The sequence below is a fragment of the Temnothorax curvispinosus genome, unplaced genomic scaffold (genome assembly GCF_003070985.1).
Source record: "Temnothorax curvispinosus isolate PA1 unplaced genomic scaffold, ASM307098v1 QBEX01016509.1, whole genome shotgun sequence".
NCBI classification, from domain to species: domain Eukaryota; kingdom Metazoa; phylum Arthropoda; class Insecta; order Hymenoptera; family Formicidae; genus Temnothorax; species Temnothorax curvispinosus.
In genome coordinates, this window is record NW_020226289.1 from 253,957 (window position 1) to 272,153 (window position 18,197).

The 18,197-nt window shown below is 39.4% G+C and overlaps 2 protein-coding genes across 4 annotated transcripts; one reads left to right on the forward strand and one right to left on the reverse strand.

Annotated features, from left to right (window-relative positions):
* Nucleotides 1-258: 258 nt before the first annotated feature.
* On the reverse strand, nucleotides 259-7,331 carry LOC112466703 (elongation factor 1-alpha). Of its 2 annotated transcripts, none has more exons than XM_025034944.1 (4): nucleotides 7,188-7,331; nucleotides 3,139-3,981; nucleotides 2,329-2,822; nucleotides 259-1,316 (listed from the first exon to the last, which is right to left on the reverse strand). In XM_025034944.1, exons 2-4 carry the CDS (start codon nucleotides 3,959-3,961, stop codon nucleotides 1,248-1,250), a joined length of 1,386 nt encoding a protein of 461 aa, XP_024890712.1. In that variant the 5' UTR covers nucleotides 3,962-3,981; nucleotides 7,188-7,331; the 3' UTR covers nucleotides 259-1,247. The 2 variants fall into 2 exon arrangements, with proteins under 2 accessions (XP_024890712.1, XP_024890711.1); XM_025034943.1 differs by lacking the exon at nucleotides 7,188-7,331 and adding an exon at nucleotides 6,655-6,944.
* Nucleotides 7,332-8,950: 1,619 nt separating this feature from the next.
* On the forward strand, nucleotides 8,951-17,773 carry LOC112466715 (actin-binding Rho-activating protein-like). Of its 2 annotated transcripts, none has more exons than XM_025034967.1 (4): nucleotides 8,951-9,105; nucleotides 16,507-16,637; nucleotides 16,796-17,045; nucleotides 17,208-17,773. In XM_025034967.1, the coding sequence occupies exons 1-4, from the start codon at nucleotides 9,079-9,081 to the stop codon at nucleotides 17,313-17,315; spliced, it is 516 nt and encodes a 171-aa protein (XP_024890735.1). In that variant the 5' UTR covers nucleotides 8,951-9,078; the 3' UTR covers nucleotides 17,316-17,773. The 2 variants fall into 2 exon arrangements, with proteins under 2 accessions (XP_024890735.1, XP_024890736.1); XM_025034968.1 differs by lacking the exon at nucleotides 8,951-9,105 and adding an exon at nucleotides 15,225-15,417.
* The last annotated feature ends 424 nt before the right edge of the window (nucleotides 17,774-18,197 follow it).

Here is an 18,197-nt window from a genome sequence, read left to right on the forward strand (position 1 = left end):
GGAGAAGAATTTATGCGGAATAAATTATATTTACCTTAGAAACCCGGCCTCTCTTCTTCTGTGTCAACCATCCGTCCTACGTCACACGTCTACCTACGCGATCTCTTCGTCTGCATTCAACATTTGCATCGGTCGGAGATGTGGGAAAGAAAATATAGTCTAATTTTAACTGCACAATTGCGAGCAGTCTATGTATTTTTCATTTGCCGCGCGGAATTATGAGAGAGGATACAGGGAGAAAGTAAAGAGACCCGGAGGTGCAATTAAAGACTTTTTTTTATTACATCAACGTAATACTGGCTAAGGGTCAAAACAATGTCATAGAACGCGTCTATGGTCAGCGGGAGGGACAGCGCCGAGATCAACATGAGCGACTCGCGACGGATGTCTCATCCTCTTTAAGGAGACGATTTCGTTCTCCCTCCTCGAGAGGGGAGAGGCAGCCGGCGACTTGCCGACGACAAGAGAGAGAGGGAGCATAGTCTAATGATCCCTATATAACTAGGTAGATAAATATCTTATAAGTATAATAAAAACTAATAGCACAGAGAGCGAGGCAACCAAGTCTCGGAACAAATCAGCCTTAATGAACCCTTCGAAAAGAATCGAGAGACGTCTTGCTGGGTATGCGAGCCAGCGGCGCGCTCGCCTCGACGTCGCCGATCACGACGACGCGGCTTAAAGCACTCCCCCCGTCGCTGCTCCGACGGGGGAAAAGGCAATGCACCCGCTGTCTCGCTCAGCTCCTCTCGCGAGAGCGGGGGGAGGATCCCGAGCGCGGCTGTCTCCGCGACACCCCCCCGATTTGGTTGTTTGCTGATGCTCGGTGTTGTATTCAATTGAAAAACCTAACTACACAGAGTCCAAGGGAACTGAGTACCTGGTAAAATACCGTACACATATCGTCAATATCGAGTTAATTAATGATAAACGCGGTAAGACGCGGGGCAACGCTCCCCCTAGCATATGTGAGGCGTGCGCGGGGCATGGGTGAACTGAATGTGCAGGTTCGGATAGATGCGCGGGTTCAACACTACCGGATAATGTAACGGGGGTAAGCACAACATCTTATGACTTTTGGTATTAGTCGACGAGTACGAGTCGAGCGGGGCAGCCACCGCGGTGGCATGCTGCATCCTGACGGTGGGTCCCTGCTGCTGCTGCTGCGGCTGCGGCTGCTGCACGGGGACGCCTGCTTCCACATGGCACCTGCCGGCGGACTGCGAGCTTCCGAGGAAGCTTGATGGTTACTTTTTCTTCTGGGCTTTCTCCGCGGCCTTTGTTACCTTGCCCTGGGTGTCTTTGAAGGTGACACTCTGCGGAAGCGTTACGAATTGTTATAAGTGAGATTTATATAATACATATTAATGATTTATTTTGGACCAATCAGTATTGTAGGCCAAAAATCAAATTCGAGAATAAAAATATTTTATCTTTACAAATGACACATTGTTAAAATAATATTATATTTTTAGAGTATTTAAATTATTTCGAGTATACAGCAGTATACAGAATACAGACATAAAAAAAGCATAGGTGTTTTTTATTTGACGAAGAAAAATACAAATATTAAAGTTATGTGAAAAAAATATTTAAAATGTAGATATAGACAGTGAGCGAATTTGATAAATATTCAGTATGGGTGCCGCCTCAATGATTTTTTGGAACTCACACATTTTATATACATATTTTGACGTAGAAAACTGAGTCAGCTCGCAAAAAATTGTTGTTCTCTTCCCGTTTTTTATATAATAATATTTAGTAGCAATGATTATACTATAATAGTATTCGGTAAACAAACTCTTTGCTTTATTTTCGAAGGATATGCAGATTATTATTATTTTAGCATTTATATAATAATTCTTAATGTCTAAATACGTAAGTTCCAAAAAAAATGGATAAAGCTTGCCTGCACTTGAACTAAACATTTATCAAAAATTTTTTATTGCTCTGCCACAAGGAAATAATTTATCATGAAATATCAAGAAACATACTGATTAATAGATGCATACCTTATTAATAGATTCTAAAATATCTTGTTAGCTTTTTTTTTTAATATTTTATAAGTAGTTGTTTGTCAAGCGAAAGAATCAAGATCGACGGTTCTCTGATCTCGCGTAGGAGTGGAAAAATATTCCATTATGACAAAAACAAAGAGTCAAAAACAAAAATAAATTTCAAGAATAACCAAATAATAAATTACAATTCTGCATCTTTTGGAGAACGGAAATCCAAATGGTAATAATAAGAAGATACTTCATGCGTTCTTATGTTTCACTCGCTCCCAGCTTGCTTTTATCCTGAATCTTTCGAGATAATTTCTCGTACCTTGATAACACCCACGGCGACGGTTTGACGCATGTCGCGGACGGCGAAGCGGCCCAGGGGCGGGAACTCCTGGAAGGCCTCGACGCACATCGGCTTGGTCGGCTGCAGCATCACGATGGCGGCGTCGCCGCTCTTTATGCTCTTCGGGTTCTCCTCGGTGGTCTTGCCAGTACGGCGGTCGCATTTCTCCTTGATCTCAGCGAACTTGCAGGCGATGTGAGCGGTGTGACAATCGAGCACCGGCGTGTAGCCGTTGCTGATCTGTCCCGGGTGATTCAGAACGATGACCTGGGCGGTGAAGTCGGCGGCGCCGCGCGGCGGCTGATTCTTGGAGTCGCCGGCGACGTAACCGCGCCTCAGCTCCTTCACCGAGATGTTTTTCACGTTGAAGCCAACGTTGTCGCCGGGCAGGGCTTCCGTCAGTGCCTCGTGATGCATCTCGACAGATTTCACCTCGGTGGTGAGAGCCGCCGGCGCGAAAGTCACCAACATACCTTAAAATTGTAAATTTATAAATTTATAAGAATTTACATTAATTCGTCTAAAGTGTCACGGTAAAGATAATTAAATGGATAATAATTGTTGTGTTTAAAATAAGTAGAAGCGATTTGTTGGGATAATGGATGGCTTTGTGAGAGCGATTGACTTATCAATAAATCTCGACCATGTATAAATCTTTTTATATCTGATTTTACAAAAGGCGATTTATGAGTAAAAATAAATAATTTGGGAACTCATATTTCAACTATTTTCCGATTCTCGCGACCGAAGTAACTCTAATTACTTTTCCAGAATTCATATTGCAGTCACCTGGCTTTAAGATACCAGTCTCCACGCGGCCGACAGGCACCGTTCCAATACCGCCAATCTTGTAGACATCCTGAAGCGGCAGCCGCAGGGCCTTGTCGGTGGGCCTGGACGGCGGCAGGATGGCGTCGAGCGCCTCGATGAGCGTCTTGCCGTCGGCATTGCCGTCCTTGCGCTCCACCTTCCAGCCCTTGTACCAGGGTGTCTTCGGGGACGGCTCGAGCATGTTGTCGCCGTGCCAGCCGGAGATCGGCACGAAGGCGACCGAGGCGGTGTTGTAGCCGATCTTCTTGATATAAGAGGACACCTCCTTCTTAATCTCCTCGAAGCGCGTTTCCGAGTACGGCGGATCGGTCATGTCCATCTTGTTGACGCCGACTATCAGCTGCTTCACGCCCAGGGTGAAGGCGAGCAGGGCGTGCTCGCGGGTCTGTCCGTTTTTCGAGATACCGGCCTCGAACTCGCCGATACCGGCCGCGACGATCAGCACCGCGCAGTCGGCCTGGCTGGTGCCGGTGATCATGTTCTTGATAAAGTCACGGTGACCGGGCGCGTCGATGATGGTGACGTAGTACTTGGCCGTCTCGAATTTCCACAGGGCGATGTCGATGGTGATGCCGCGCTCGCGCTCCGCCTTGAGCTTGTCCAACACCCAGGCGTACTTGAACGAGCCCTTGCCCATCTCCTGCGCCTCCTTCTCGAACTTCTCGATCGTCCGCTTGTCGATACCGCCGCATTTGTAGATCAGGTGGCCGGTCGTCGTGGACTTGCCCGAATCGACGTGGCCGATCACGACGATGTTTATGTGGATCTTCTCCTTACCCATGATGTCGAGGCTCTAGCTACCTGCCGACACAAGTTGTTTCGAGAATTCACAAGTGAGCTGTCGATCGAATGGCACACGGCTGAATAGCGTGCCGACTTTTGTTTGCTTTAATGATTGTGTTCTCTAATATGAAACATGTTGCTCGCTGTAGAATAGACTGTGGTGCAATATCTGTCTATAGACTGATCGGTCGTACATTGTAGACTCAAGGGGAAGCTTTTTAAGCCAGTGTTGAAGCTCCACGCACAATTCAGCTATAGAATGCTCTAAAGCTGTCGGGTGAGTCTTTTCTTATGTGAGTAATCCACATATGTAAATAGACACTAAGCGGGAACTTTTATCTATCCGTTTGAGTTTAGCGTGTAGGAAGTAATAATTTAAGCATTAATTTTAGGCAAACGACAACAACGTGTAACATATATTACACACAACAATTAATAGCTTCATAAATAATTAGAGGGATAAATTCTAATCTATCATATAATATTCGTAATTTATATCTGTATATATTATTATTAGATTGTTCAATAAGTGATGTCGTATTTATTTTGTTTATATTACACGGAAAAAAAGAATATTCTTGATTTAAAAATATCTTTAGCTTTAACGTGGAAATCTTGAAATGAGATTATATTGTATAGGAAGAAAACCTGCTTGAATAAAGTGGTTTTATATAGTTCAACCAAGAAAAAAAAAGTTTAAATTCTTATAAGAAGATTATAGATTGTTTTAAGTATATACGTTTTAGTATATAAGTTTTGATTTGACACTTTTTTTTTTCCATGTTCTGACATGTTTGTCGAAATGGAATTGAATAATTGATTTCACGGTAGTAGACAGGTAGTGGAAACAAAGTGGCGATTACAATTTGCATTATATTAAATTAATAAATGTAAATTTCGTTCTTCAAAGTCTTTTAAAAAATGCGACATTGTCAAACGACCTATTATTTAGATATAATGTGTCAAACATATCTCTTCCTTTAATTTCTAAATATACAATTTCCTCCGCGATTTTCTAGATTGATACCTAACGTAAAGCATTGTCAATAAAGATTATAATTGTAACAGATAATTTTTATCCTCGCTTTTAATAAGGCATCGGAGCGGTTTCACGCGCGGTGCGTTGATCGGGCATTAAAGAGACGATAAATATTGACGGCGCGAGGACGGAGGACCTCTCACAAGCTACAAAGGGTATTGATTCGTTTCAAGGAGAGACCTACGCAGGGCTCGTGAACTCACTCTTTCTCTCCCTCTCCCCCTCTCCCTCGCCTCTCTTTCTCTCTCTTTCTCTCTCTCTTGACGTACGTGTATAAATATGAGTGGTATCGAATCGAGCATGCGCGGTTATTCCCCGAAGATCTCCGCCGAGGCGATCGTAATCCGTGCGGCGGAAAAACAATTTCGGCTCGATTACACCAATTTGAGGGGGGGGGGGACCTAATTAGGATTAGGGCCGACCGCATTCCGACGGACTCGAATCGGATCGCGATATGGCGCGGGGGCTCAGGTAATTCCCGTCCCGCGAGTCTGTCTTTTAGATCAATAAAGGGTGTACGCTGTCCTAGCAATCTCGATCTACGTGTGGGGTGCGGTGGGCAGGATGTATTAAAAGTTGCGTGTTTTCTTTGCCTGAATGACAGACATTAAAGACCGAATTAAGCAGATGAATATCAGATTAGTGTGCCTGATGGAAGAAATTTCCGCTTAATTTCCGTGACAAGTATTTGAGGATGATTATTTCTTAGAAAATTATTTAAATCGTTGAAGATGATTATTTCTCGGATTGATTACTTCTCAGAATTCTGAAATTAATTAGACATAGTTATTTGACAGTTTCTCGAAAATAATTTGTAATTAAAATCTCGGAGAATTTTCAATTTAAATAAAAAAAATATACATTTTAGAAATCGACGCAGCAGGGAATTTTTCAAGAGGGATTTAATTTCTATTTATCATCAAATATAATTCATTATAGAGTTCAGAATTTAACTGAATTAAATTACGTCGCAAGTTATCAATTAAACCGAAATGTATGTTAATAACGTTGATCACATAATTAAATTTTCTTTTCTCACCCAAAAGGAACAAAGATTATAATTTAGAAAAATAGGAAGCAGTTTTAGCTACACTTATTAAAGATTATTTATCTAAAATCCGTGTTAGATAGATCATTGTTTATCCCGGGAAATGCACAGCATATAATTGAAGAGAGAACGCCAGATTGACCGGCCGAATTAATCGGTGTCGGCCGAAAAGATCTTCACAGAAATTCAGTATCGGTGCAATTGGTTGCACCGATTCTCACTTCGCTCGCTTGCGGCTCGCGTCTTAACGTAACGCGTACCGGCCTGACTTTTCTAATAATAGTCACAGCCCCACGAAGGCGGCCATTTCTCAGCGACTATTCGCTTCGAAACGTCATGTCCTCGCGATGTCACTATTAGAGATTTTCCATCATTCTATCCGCGAAATTACCAATTCCTGCGAGTTGCCCTTTCGCCACCCATATCCTTCGCTCGTACGAACGATCGCGTAAGGGGATCGCGCGATTTTTCACTGGAAGGGGGAACACATTTTGAGAGGCGGGGGGAAAAAAAAGATACAACGCTGATCTAACGAGATATTAAAACGACGCGATTACGACATATCGCGCAACGAGGTTACCCCCTCGAAATTGGTACCACTTACCGATCGACTGTTGCCGGTCAATCGATCGCAACGACGTACCCCGACTTGCAGCAAAAAGCTTCAAGCCGCGGGGGGATTGTTTCACGGCACCCAGGAAGCTCACGGCACGCTCGGTCGAAAATGCAAAGCGACCGGTCGCCAACGTTAATGACTGGCTCTCTCGTCGTCGGAAGTTCACTGCCGGAGCTTGCGGCTCGCGCGGAGAAACCCTTTTACCTCGCGACCAGGCACCCCCGACTCGGAGAACGGCGGCTCGCGGACGAGTCGAGGGCGGATTCGCCCGACAGAGAAAGAGAGAGAGAGAGAAAAAGAGAGAGAGAGAGAAAGAGAGAGAAAGAGAGAGAAGCGGCGCGCCGGCTCGAATCGATACTCTTGCTGGCTGGCTGACTGGCTGGCGAACGAAGCCGGCTCCGAGCTTGCAGGCAGCGAGAACCGATCGAAGCTCTGTCCGCCGCAAGCTCGGTACTCGGCACGTTTCTTCGAGGTTCCAGGCGACGATCGGTCGTTCTTGCGACGCGGAACGATTTACTTACCCGAGGATTCGACGTCGACGGATACTCCGCTCCGAAAAATCACCGCCGGGACCCTGCCTCCCGTCTTGCCGCGCGCACGCAAGCTCGTGGAGCGAGGAAGAGGGTGGTGGAACGTAGGGCGAGGGAGGACGAGACGGAAAGCTCTACTCCGGCCTCCGGCGGCGGCGGCGGCGGCGGCGGCGGCGGGTGGAAAAAGGGGGTTGAGGGGGGTCAGAGGGGGTCGTGAACAAACGATCGCGATGCCATCTGAAACGTCCCGCGGCGCTTGCGCTTGCACGGGTCTGCGCGACCGCGACCCTGCTCGATTGGTTCCCGACCGGCCGGCGAGCGTCTATTTTCCTCCTCGACGAGGACAAAAGAACGACATCATCGTCGCCGCGCCGGCCGCTCGCTCGCTCCGCCGGCTCCGCGGCTGCATTCCGCTCCGATACGCCTGCGCCCGCGCCGCAGTCGGCGCGCGCCGTTCTTGCTTGTCCGAAGATGTGCTTTTTTTCCTAGCGCGCGACTATCCCGCGAAGAAAGCTCGTTGTCCGAGCATAATCGGGCGAATTGGATACTGATAAGGGCCACCGGCGACGTATATCTTGCGCGTTACCGCCGGTTTTATTGATCTTCCGCTCGCGCTGTTTTTCTGCCGCGCGCGCTTGACTATATGCAGCGGGAAGAAAAGCGAGATGGTGGGATAATTCAAGAGTAATTCGCGCGCGTGTTTTTGAGAAATCTGCACGTTTTTTTCTATGATTTTTTATTTCCTTTTTTTTTGTTGGATATAAAATCAATATAGAAGCTTATTTTTTAGTATTTTCTGCGTTTTGTACAGAAAAGTATCTATGGAAGCGTCATAAAAGTGGAGAGATGTTAAAAATTGATATTTTTTATATGTTGTGTGAGAAATAAAAGCAATAACTGTATATACTGTATTATACACAGAAAAAACAATGATAGTGTATTAAATAACAGTATTAATGAAACAAATATTTATTATTTTATTAGAACAAAAACATTGACGTATTGAATTAACAAGATTATTTATTTCCAATTAGACTAATGATTGATATAGTATCATTTTCTTTCCATGTATGTAACGTATTTAATTGAATAACAAGCCATTGCGTGGTCACTATACATCCAAGTGATCCAGCTAAACGTGAGAATGCGCGGGAGACGAGCGCGTCCCCACAATTACAATTAATAACCAAATTGATTTATATAAGTCAATTAAGATCTGCGCGTGAAAATTATTGTAGATTATACAGGTCGTTCTGTACATGCCAATAGAAGATATGATACCTTATTTGGCAGATATGGTATCAGGTATTTTAATTAAGATTGTTACTAATTAAAATATAGTACGCAAAAATTGTTACACAGTAGCGCGTCAAGCTTTTTCGCATTAAATTTTTTTTTACTTTTAACTAATCCTGTGATTTTCTCGTATATGTATACCGTTTTAAACACGCAATTTTCAAAAATCTTTATCTGTAAAAAAATACCCTTTAAATTCTATAGACATATTAAAATACAAAATACATACAATAAATTGTCACAATAGACATAATAAATAACCGAATTATATACATGACTTTTATTTTGCTTTTTGTTTAGGAAAAATCGTGAGTATGCACTACTGTCGTTCTAATGGAAATTTTTCAGTTCAAATTCTCGAAGAAGATGTCGGCTAGGCATCACGTGCTCGCTACGATCATAAATAGAACCGAACAGTCATCTCGTCGTGCGAGAGGGTCAGTGCTGCCTCCAAAGATCGCGAAGAAAATTAAATTCGCGTGCGTAGTAATGTAATTTCAGATCTTGTGCAGCTCTAATCGAGTTATATAACCATAAGTTTCGATGAATATTGACGTGTCTAACGGTGTCGCTTTGCATCTCGGAGATGGAGCATTCTAGTGATTCAGAGGAGGTCAGTGTGTGGACAAGGTCGTCTACTGCAACGTTTTACTTAATATTCCGGTCACGTCATGCAATTAAAGCTTGTGCTAAAGCTTACACTTATTAATAAAGCTGTTTCGTTGATCTGATCGCGTCTTGAGCATTTCTCCCTTTATTTTCCCTTTTCCATTTGTTTTCATTAACATAGGTACTATGCACATAACTATGTACATATACCTATACGCATTCCCGACTTTTTATTTTCTTAACATTTAATATATGCAAAATATATACATACATATACATTTTAATCAAGTGCTTTTTATATAAAGATCTAGTTTAAGATTTTTTTTATTAAACTAATAATCGTCTGGCTACCGAAGGAATAACTACTGTCTGACCATATTTCGTCTTTATCACTTTTTTATGACTTTTTCACTATTTTGTTTATGCAAATGTATACGTCGCGTTTATCTATTGAATTTTCTAGTAAAATTTCTTTTTCCTTTTTCTTTTGTTTAACTTAAAATTTTTATATTGACGAAAAGAATAAAGTTCATGGTAAACGGTTTAAAGTAGTGAAATGTTTCTACCTCTTACATCTCATTTATCATGCGCTCATTTCCGAGAAGGTATGGTTTAATTGATTCCCTTCTATTTAACTGCGGGCAATTTGCGAACGATCGTCAAAGATTAATGTCCATGAAATGGATTTAAATGGCGATTCAGTTCCGCTCCGAGAGTTCCGGACTCGTGACGAACGCGGCTGAAAATAACGATCGTCAACCAAAAATAGCTGAAAAACTGGGAAAGAGAGAGAAGATGATATTTACGCCGCGATTTCCGCGTATGGCCCGGCATGATTTGCTCGCTACTCATTCGCTATTCTAACATACTTTGATACATTGCCGATATTTCAGTTGGCCGCGGAGATCGAAAACAGATAATCACGGGGCGAAATCTCCCGAAACGGGACAGTCGACGTGTAAATACGGCGAAATATGTATTTGGAGTTGGGATTGCCAACAACTTAGGAATGTAAACAGACTTTAATTTCCATTAGCGCGGTTTAATAAGTCGCGGATATTTCCAGTTCTATTGATGGTATTCCGCTTTTAGTTTGCCGAGAGCGTGTATGTTAATGGCATGTTCTATTTTATCCAGATCGATCGTTAAGGTAACCCACTTTCTTAGTCCTTTGTGTACTGACTTGCGAGTCTTACACATATGTATAGTTATTTTTATTTATTATTAAATGATTATATCTTCCATGTTCTTAAGTATATAATGAAGAGGTTCTCCGCGTCTCATAAGTGATTTATTTTGCCTGATACAACGAGAGGAAGGCCAGTCTTTTATGTTAGATTTTATTTATTGTAAGTTATTAGTAAGACTAAATTAATTTGAAGAGAAATTATTTGGAATTATTTCGAAGAGCGTTTCTGAAAGTCTCGCGATAAACGCCAAACGTACTTCGAACTGTCAAACAGGAAAGAAAGGCATCGTGCCGAACGAGGTCATGCCTGGCATCCGACAAGGCTACAAATAAATTATGACGTTTCCTGTGTCCGATGACCCGATCTACATCTTTTTTTTACAACGGATGCAAATTTGATGGTTATAATGTCCCATGGATTCTTGAAATATAGGTATTTTTATCAATAAACAGTCTAAGAAAAATACAACCGTTTTCTTTATTATATCAATAAATAATGAATATTATACATTGTTTTTTATAGATATAAAAAGCTTGAAAACTTTTAATGCAATAAAATAACATTATTAAAGTTTTTTTAAATATCAGTTTTTCTTTAAAGACGGATGGCATGAAAGAACACAAAATAACCAATGTATATTTTTACTTTTATATGGACAATTGGTTTTATCCTTTGGTCTAACTTATTTTTATCTTTTGTATATTATATAATAAAAAACTTCTCTTTGTGATATATTAAAAATTTCACATTCTTTTGGAGAAGAGTTGGAGAAGAGTTCTATCAATTATGTCAAATTAAAAAAAAAATGGGATGAAAGCAGAAGTGGACGTGGATTTATAGAGGCGGTAGACAAATCATTAGTCGCGCGAACACCGGCTGTGACTAATACAAGAGGCAGGCTCGAGTGCCAAACACTTGAAGATTGCATGACGGAGAAAAGATTCGAATACCAACGTCTTATTCGACGCCCACATATCGTTGACATCGGTCAGTGGCGCGTGCATTCACGTTGACGCACGTGCGCAAGTTTTATGCGTGATCTCTCGATGTATACTTGATGCCATAAGTACTTTAACATGTAAAATTGAATTAACTTCAAACGTATACTTATCGTATTTAAATTCCATTCGTATACTGTTCTCAGAGTTGTAATTCGACACATATAAATTCTCGGTGATAGATTAAACAAGAGATTAAAAAATAAATAAAAAACTATACAATGTTAAATTAATCAATGTAGATAAAACTTTAGATTTTAACATAATATCTAATAATGAACAATACTTAAATAATCGATTTCTCTCCATTATTTTTATCTCTTTAAGCTTTGTTCGCATTATTGCGATAAGCTCCATAATTATTTGTCAAGATTGAAAATTATAATAATAGTTTATTGCGTTTTTTTTTAAGATCATATTTTGCTCAAAGTATAGATAAATGTGTTGGATACTTATGTGCTAAGATATTCATGGTGTTAAATATACGTATACCTGTTCTGATTTTAACATAAATTTTGTTAAATTAATTATTAGAGATTTTAATTGCCTATTCTCATATTATTCCGTAGATAAACGATTGCGCGAAGAGACTTTATTAATTCATTTCGGATTACTGCGTTTCTGCACTAGGCTAGGCTAGGTAACGCAGGAAATGAGCTTGGAATGTCATTCCAACGGTTTTACGACTTTAATTTGGCTTTAGTTATATAAGTCTGTCAACACAGATTCGCCTAATTACTTCGAAATCTGATGTAGCGTGCCAAAAACGAACGTGTATATCATCAATCGGAGGAATGTCGCTTTTATACCGAAAGTTCCGCATATCGATTATGTCCTATACATAAAATCGTGTCCAACTTTGGATATCTCCACCATGATCTCCAAGAGAAAACAACTCCGTAAAACGCCACTGTTAATATAGATATAGAAGAAGTAATAAATTGTAGATAAGTAACTTTTAGAATCTCGCGGCAAACAGGAAGACCTAGTTTAACGTCAGGGAAAATTCTTTCGAAATTTATTTCTTTCATGTGTTTGTGAAGTATACGATTTGCTTCGCCGTTTTATTTCGTCATGAGGTTCAATTTTTGGGAAGATGAATGACCCCTCATTTTTTTATGAATTATTTATAGCACGCATATGGCGGGTCTCTGATCTCGTGTGTTGCCCTAGGTTAGGCTATACTTCTGCTGTACTTTGGCTATACTTGTGATTTATTGCATTCCTGACGCGAGCTTTTTTCATCGCGAGTGGCAAGGAGAACGATAGAATTCGCGGATGGGTCGTTGCCACGTGGAAGGTCACCGGTAAAGATAATTTATAGAATCCTCCATCACGCACATATGCGACGATCGTTATACGACTTCTGGATTTTAAATAGTATATATTTATAACTCCGGATCTCTAAATTTGTTCCGAAGATTTTATCGTACTAAAATTGAATTCCTTGATTCCGTCCAATTGAGATTTTCCTCGATTCACGAGTAAACGAATAAAAAGAAGGTTTAAGGAACTTTAAAATTAAAAAAAAACTTTTTCCTTTAAACTTTGGATATTAAAAATATGTTTCTGCAATATTTTTTAAATGATATTTACAAAATTGACAGAGTTATAAGCGTTTCAATTGAGAATCGAGCAGTTTGAGTAAAAAGATTGTTTGATATTATTATTGGATAAAGAAGATTGAAATTGAAACGGAAAGCAAAAATCTAAAAACAAGTGTCTTTTTCAAATATGAGGAAAGTGTATGTATGACATTCTAGAATAATTGCTTCTAAATATACTCGTATATATAAAAAGCTTATTAAAAATTCTTATTTAAAATAAATCTTTCCCGAAATCTTTTCTCAAGGGAGCGGTTTTTAAATCAGAATATGTTTCTTAAGAAATAAATGTGAATTACGCGTACGTATCCGCATTCTTGGGCTTGTATGTATCGCAACTACGAGGGTATCGTGACGTATTTGCGTACGTACGTTTGTTTATGAGAGCAGAAACGGATCTAATTCCGGAGCGATTTCAGGAGTGTTGAAAATCCGACGTCATAAGCGTCAGCTTCTTGAAGCTCCTTTTACGGATGGTCATCAGTGCGGATGTTTTCGTGGTATTTCTCGCGAAATGAATATTCATTCAAGATGGATCTGCGTTCTAAATTAAATTCTCGCGAAAGTAATAAATATAAGTAATATTTCATTAATAGCGCTATCATAAATTTTCATTTTTATATTACGTCTTTCAAACTATAAATTAATTACAGTTTTGATTTATAGTTTTAATCTGTTAATTATAGTTTTACTCAATTACAGTTTTAACCCTTCGCCTCCCTAGGTTTTTTTGGGACCTTTACGCCGCATAGGTGGGTCGTTTTCGTCCTGACGAAACTTTTTTTAAATGTTAAAGTGTTACAAAAAATCTAAAAAAATTCATGGAGGTAATTCAAACCTTCAATTTGAAGTATCAATCATAAAATTATAAACAATTTAATTTTTTCACATAATTTATATTAAAAGAATGGAGCCCGTTTTCAAAAGTTACAACTGCATTTGATTTTCGCCCGGACGAAAACGACCCACCTAGTGGAACGAAGGGTTAAAACTCTGGTCTTTCTCTCTCTACTATTTGATATTAATTAACAAAATAAATGAAAAGTTTTATATTGCAATGCGTATGGCTGAGTGCTAAATGGAAACACAATTCACCACGATAACGAGGTTTTAACTCTGGTCTTTCTCTCTCTACTATTTGATATTATAATTAACAAAATAATTGAAAAGTTTTATTGCAATGCGTATTGCTGAGTGCTAAATGGAAACACAATTCACCGCGATAACGAGGTAACTTTGTGACTGATGGATAAAGCGGTCACGCACGCCGGAGAATCTATCCACAAATCTATCCGATTCCTAGGCGATAAATTAAGGGCACGTGGGATATTTACAAGGTGTTTTATTAATGTGGACTACCCTCGTGCCTTCGCGATTTACGAGCTTTCGAGCTCGCGCGATTCAGCTCGTACATCGTCCGTCTGTCAGTGACAAATTGTCGTCGGTCAAAAATTAATTTGGGAGATTAAATTCGAGTCGTGCTCTGCTGAGTACGCGTTGTATCGCCTACTGCTAGAGGCATGTGTATACTCAGGTTCCCGAATGGCCACGCGATCGTCATGCGTGAGGGCCGGTATTTTGGGGAACGTGCACGCGATCCGATATAATTGCATCGCCAATCGATTTATGGCCCTCTTTTGCGACATCGACGCCGACGCTTTCGTGAAATTATTTACCCGCGATCGTAAATTTAGGTTTGTGCTTATAAAAGGCTAGGCCAATCTCAGAATCTCTTTTTTTAGAAATTAGAAATAAATATTTCAATGTTAAAGATTTATATTATTAATTATCTTTGTATATATGTCATTTTGATCGGAAAAGATTTGAACATTCAAATGATATATTACGAGAAACAAAATGCATCTTATGTAGAAAAATTTATTTTATAAAGAAAAAAAATTAGATATATATTTGATAGATTTTGCTTGCAGCTTAATATTAAACTTTGATATCACGATTCCCAGTTATGATTAGCAAGGAAAATTTATGGCGGCGAATACAGAGTGACATTCCCGGAAATGTTAGTGTACTGTTTCCCGCGAAATATCGCCGGTGATACGTTCGTCCGATAAACAAACGCGGGGTGAGATCCGTTCCGTTTTGCGAAACTGATTCCCGAAGGCGCGGAATGAAACGTGAATGATTCCATGCTCTCGCGATTGATGAATTATCATTTCCGGAGCGGGCTGAAGGCCGTCTGGCAACCAATCAAGTCTGGGAATCGGCTCGGAAACGTGGCAAATATTTCGGACAGCGCCGAAATACCGCGGCAGGGTGGGAGCCCCCTTGGAACACCGTCGCGTCGGTTTCTTATAAAAAGAGACGCGCGGCGTCGCGACGACGTCGTATTCGCGTCGGCAGTGTCGAGTGAACTTGGTAGTACACGGAGTACCGGAAGTGGGAGTCGATAGTCAAGATAGTTTCTACTACTTGAAAGCTCAGCTTCCTTTGTTACACGTCGAGCATTATTCTCTTGCGACTCTGTTGAAATAATCACGACATTATAATGTCTTCGGCGATGTATGTGAGTATCGAGATATCTTCTTCGATTACATCATTGGGAAATGGATTAGCGATGGCACTTTGAAATAACCAACTAGAGAGAAAAATGCCATTTAAGGTAAAGGTACCAATGCTGGGACACTTGAGACCTATGTCTGGATACCTTTATTACTTTAGTTTTTAAATAAATATAACGCGATTTAAAATCAAAGATAAAAATATAATACAAGAAACATATTTTCATCTTTGATTCTTTGATTTTAGTTCGCGTTATAACTTATTTAAAGACTAAAATGATAAAAATGTCCAGACGTACGTGTCCAGGCATTGGTACATTTACCTTATGGTCCAGACTGAATCTTGGTAGACTAATAATAATGTGTGAGTTTTTCATACTTCTTCTAAACTTAGTAAACTACGCGTCGATTTTTTATCAGTTTTTAAAATAAGTATAGCTCTTTGTTGGAAATTAAATCCACATACTTAAATCGATAATGTTAAAGATGATAGAAGGATACTTCTATCATGGATACTTTAATACATTTTTACTAAACCATCTCTCTGTATGATTGTAAAACATCACGTAATTTAGAGTGTAGATATTTTTAATAAATATAAATCTGTTAATCTATTAATTTAGGTTTCTTTATTAACTGGAAATTTTTCTTAAAAAAAAAAGACAAATTTAGTTTTTTTTTTAAATAAAACTTTTTATCTTCTGAAACGAATAGATGCACGAATATGAATGCACGAATATGAATGTAACTATACATAACTGTGAAAATTTGTCAAGGTGCCATTGAAACGTCATTTATGGTCAGGGTCAATCCTTAGGCTTATGTCAGTTTGGCAGATTCCCAGAAATGCCTGTCTTATTAGGTACTGAATAACTCCCAACTCTCACTCCTTGCAATCTCCGTCGAAACATCTTGAATCAAAAATTTTCAAAAAAAAGTATTTTATCTCTTTATTAGTTCCTTGCATATAAAACTTTACAGAATCCTTTGTGCAAGCAAATTGTATTCTACGAAATGAAATTCTTGACCTATAATATGTCTTAATCGACTGTGAATAATGAATTAATAATTAACGTGCTTGCTCTCTTTTGAAGGAATCCTTGGGAGCCAAGGTTGCTATGTTCAACCAGTATGCCAACAAACATAAAGATAAGCAGAGCAAGAACCCGTTCACTTCTGGTTTGAACATCGAAAAGCCGAAATTCTCGAAAGAGGAATATGGCAGGTACGTGAAATTTGTAGTTTGTAAGTGTTACACACTACTATGTAAGTTTTATATCTTTAACGACATTTGTAACAAATTTAAAACGATATAACTGCTTTATGTGAATATATATAATTGAGTAATTAACTCAATGGTAACTATTAATTCGCTTCTTTCAGACCAGAAGCAGGCTCCTTGTCTGATCTACGCGGTCGCAAAGCGAACGCCCATGTCTTGAAGGAGATCCTGCAACTCTGCGAAATGATTGCTCAAGAAGGCAGTCCCTGTCGGGATCAACCTGACGTAATCGCCATCACGTTCGGCGACCTCTTTAATATTTATACTAATATCAACGACAAATGCGTAGGACTGCTATTGAGAGCGAGAAAGCAGAAATATGTAGAATTCGAAGGCGAATGTCTTTTCCAGGTAATTGGACGAATAACATTTTCAATATTTAAATGCTTTTCTTATTTAATTAGTTACAAATTATTTTAGCAGAGATTAAATTTGACAAAAATTGATAACAAATTTACTTTTAATATCGTTATTATTCTGTGTTATGTGACATCAATTTGATTTTTCCCACAGAGAAGAGACGATGATGTACCGATATTTTTACTCAAACCCATCGAAGAAATTCGTAAGGAGTATAATCAACGACTTGAGGAAACCCGAAACAACGCCCTGGATAGTTAATGTAAATTACCACTGTTTCTCTCTATTAATGTTATCGATCATCAAACGACATTCGCGGTTACCACAATCGGGGTTACCACACAATCCAGTTCGGCCTGTATTTATTCGTTTATATTTCACAGTGATACGAGAATGACCAGTATAGTATATAATTATTGTATTCGACTCTTGACGGTTTTGTACACTGAGAATGAATGAGTGCGGATGTCGGTGTAAATATTTTCGCGAGTGGCGCGAGTGAGATACGTTAATGCGATACAGTAAAATAATTTGGGCAATTAACATAATTTTTATAGAATATTTCGTTGGGGCTGTCAGCTATGTAAATGGTCCGTTAGCTATGTAAATAAATAATTAGTATCTCGTATAATTTATGCCGTTTAAAGATATTTTGCGATCATTATATTGCAATTATCCTGTACATCTTTATCTAAATGTAAGATACTTAAATAACATTATATGTATATTCTGGTACACACAGGTGGCCCTCGAATAACAGCATAATAACTCTTAACTTTTTAGAAAATTTTTTTAAAATAACTTTTTGGAACTAAATGTCTGATTTTATATAAATCGTGGAGTTTTAAATTGCACAGTTTTTATAGCAACATGAAACCAATTAATCGAGTTATTCGAGGATCACCTGTACTTTCCTGTTCATTTCGAGGAGTTCGATCTTAAATAAGAGCAGATTTTAGAGGAGGGAAGAAAAAACGTGCGCGAGGAAGGTAATCGCATAATTTATATTTGTATATACAGTCACTTTACAACGCGCACTTTGTTACACAGTGTAGCTCGATTACTTTTAGGTTCAGCGAACGCCAGGTGATCTCGGTAAAGACGATATGAAAGTAAAAAAGAAAAACTAATTAATAAGAGGGG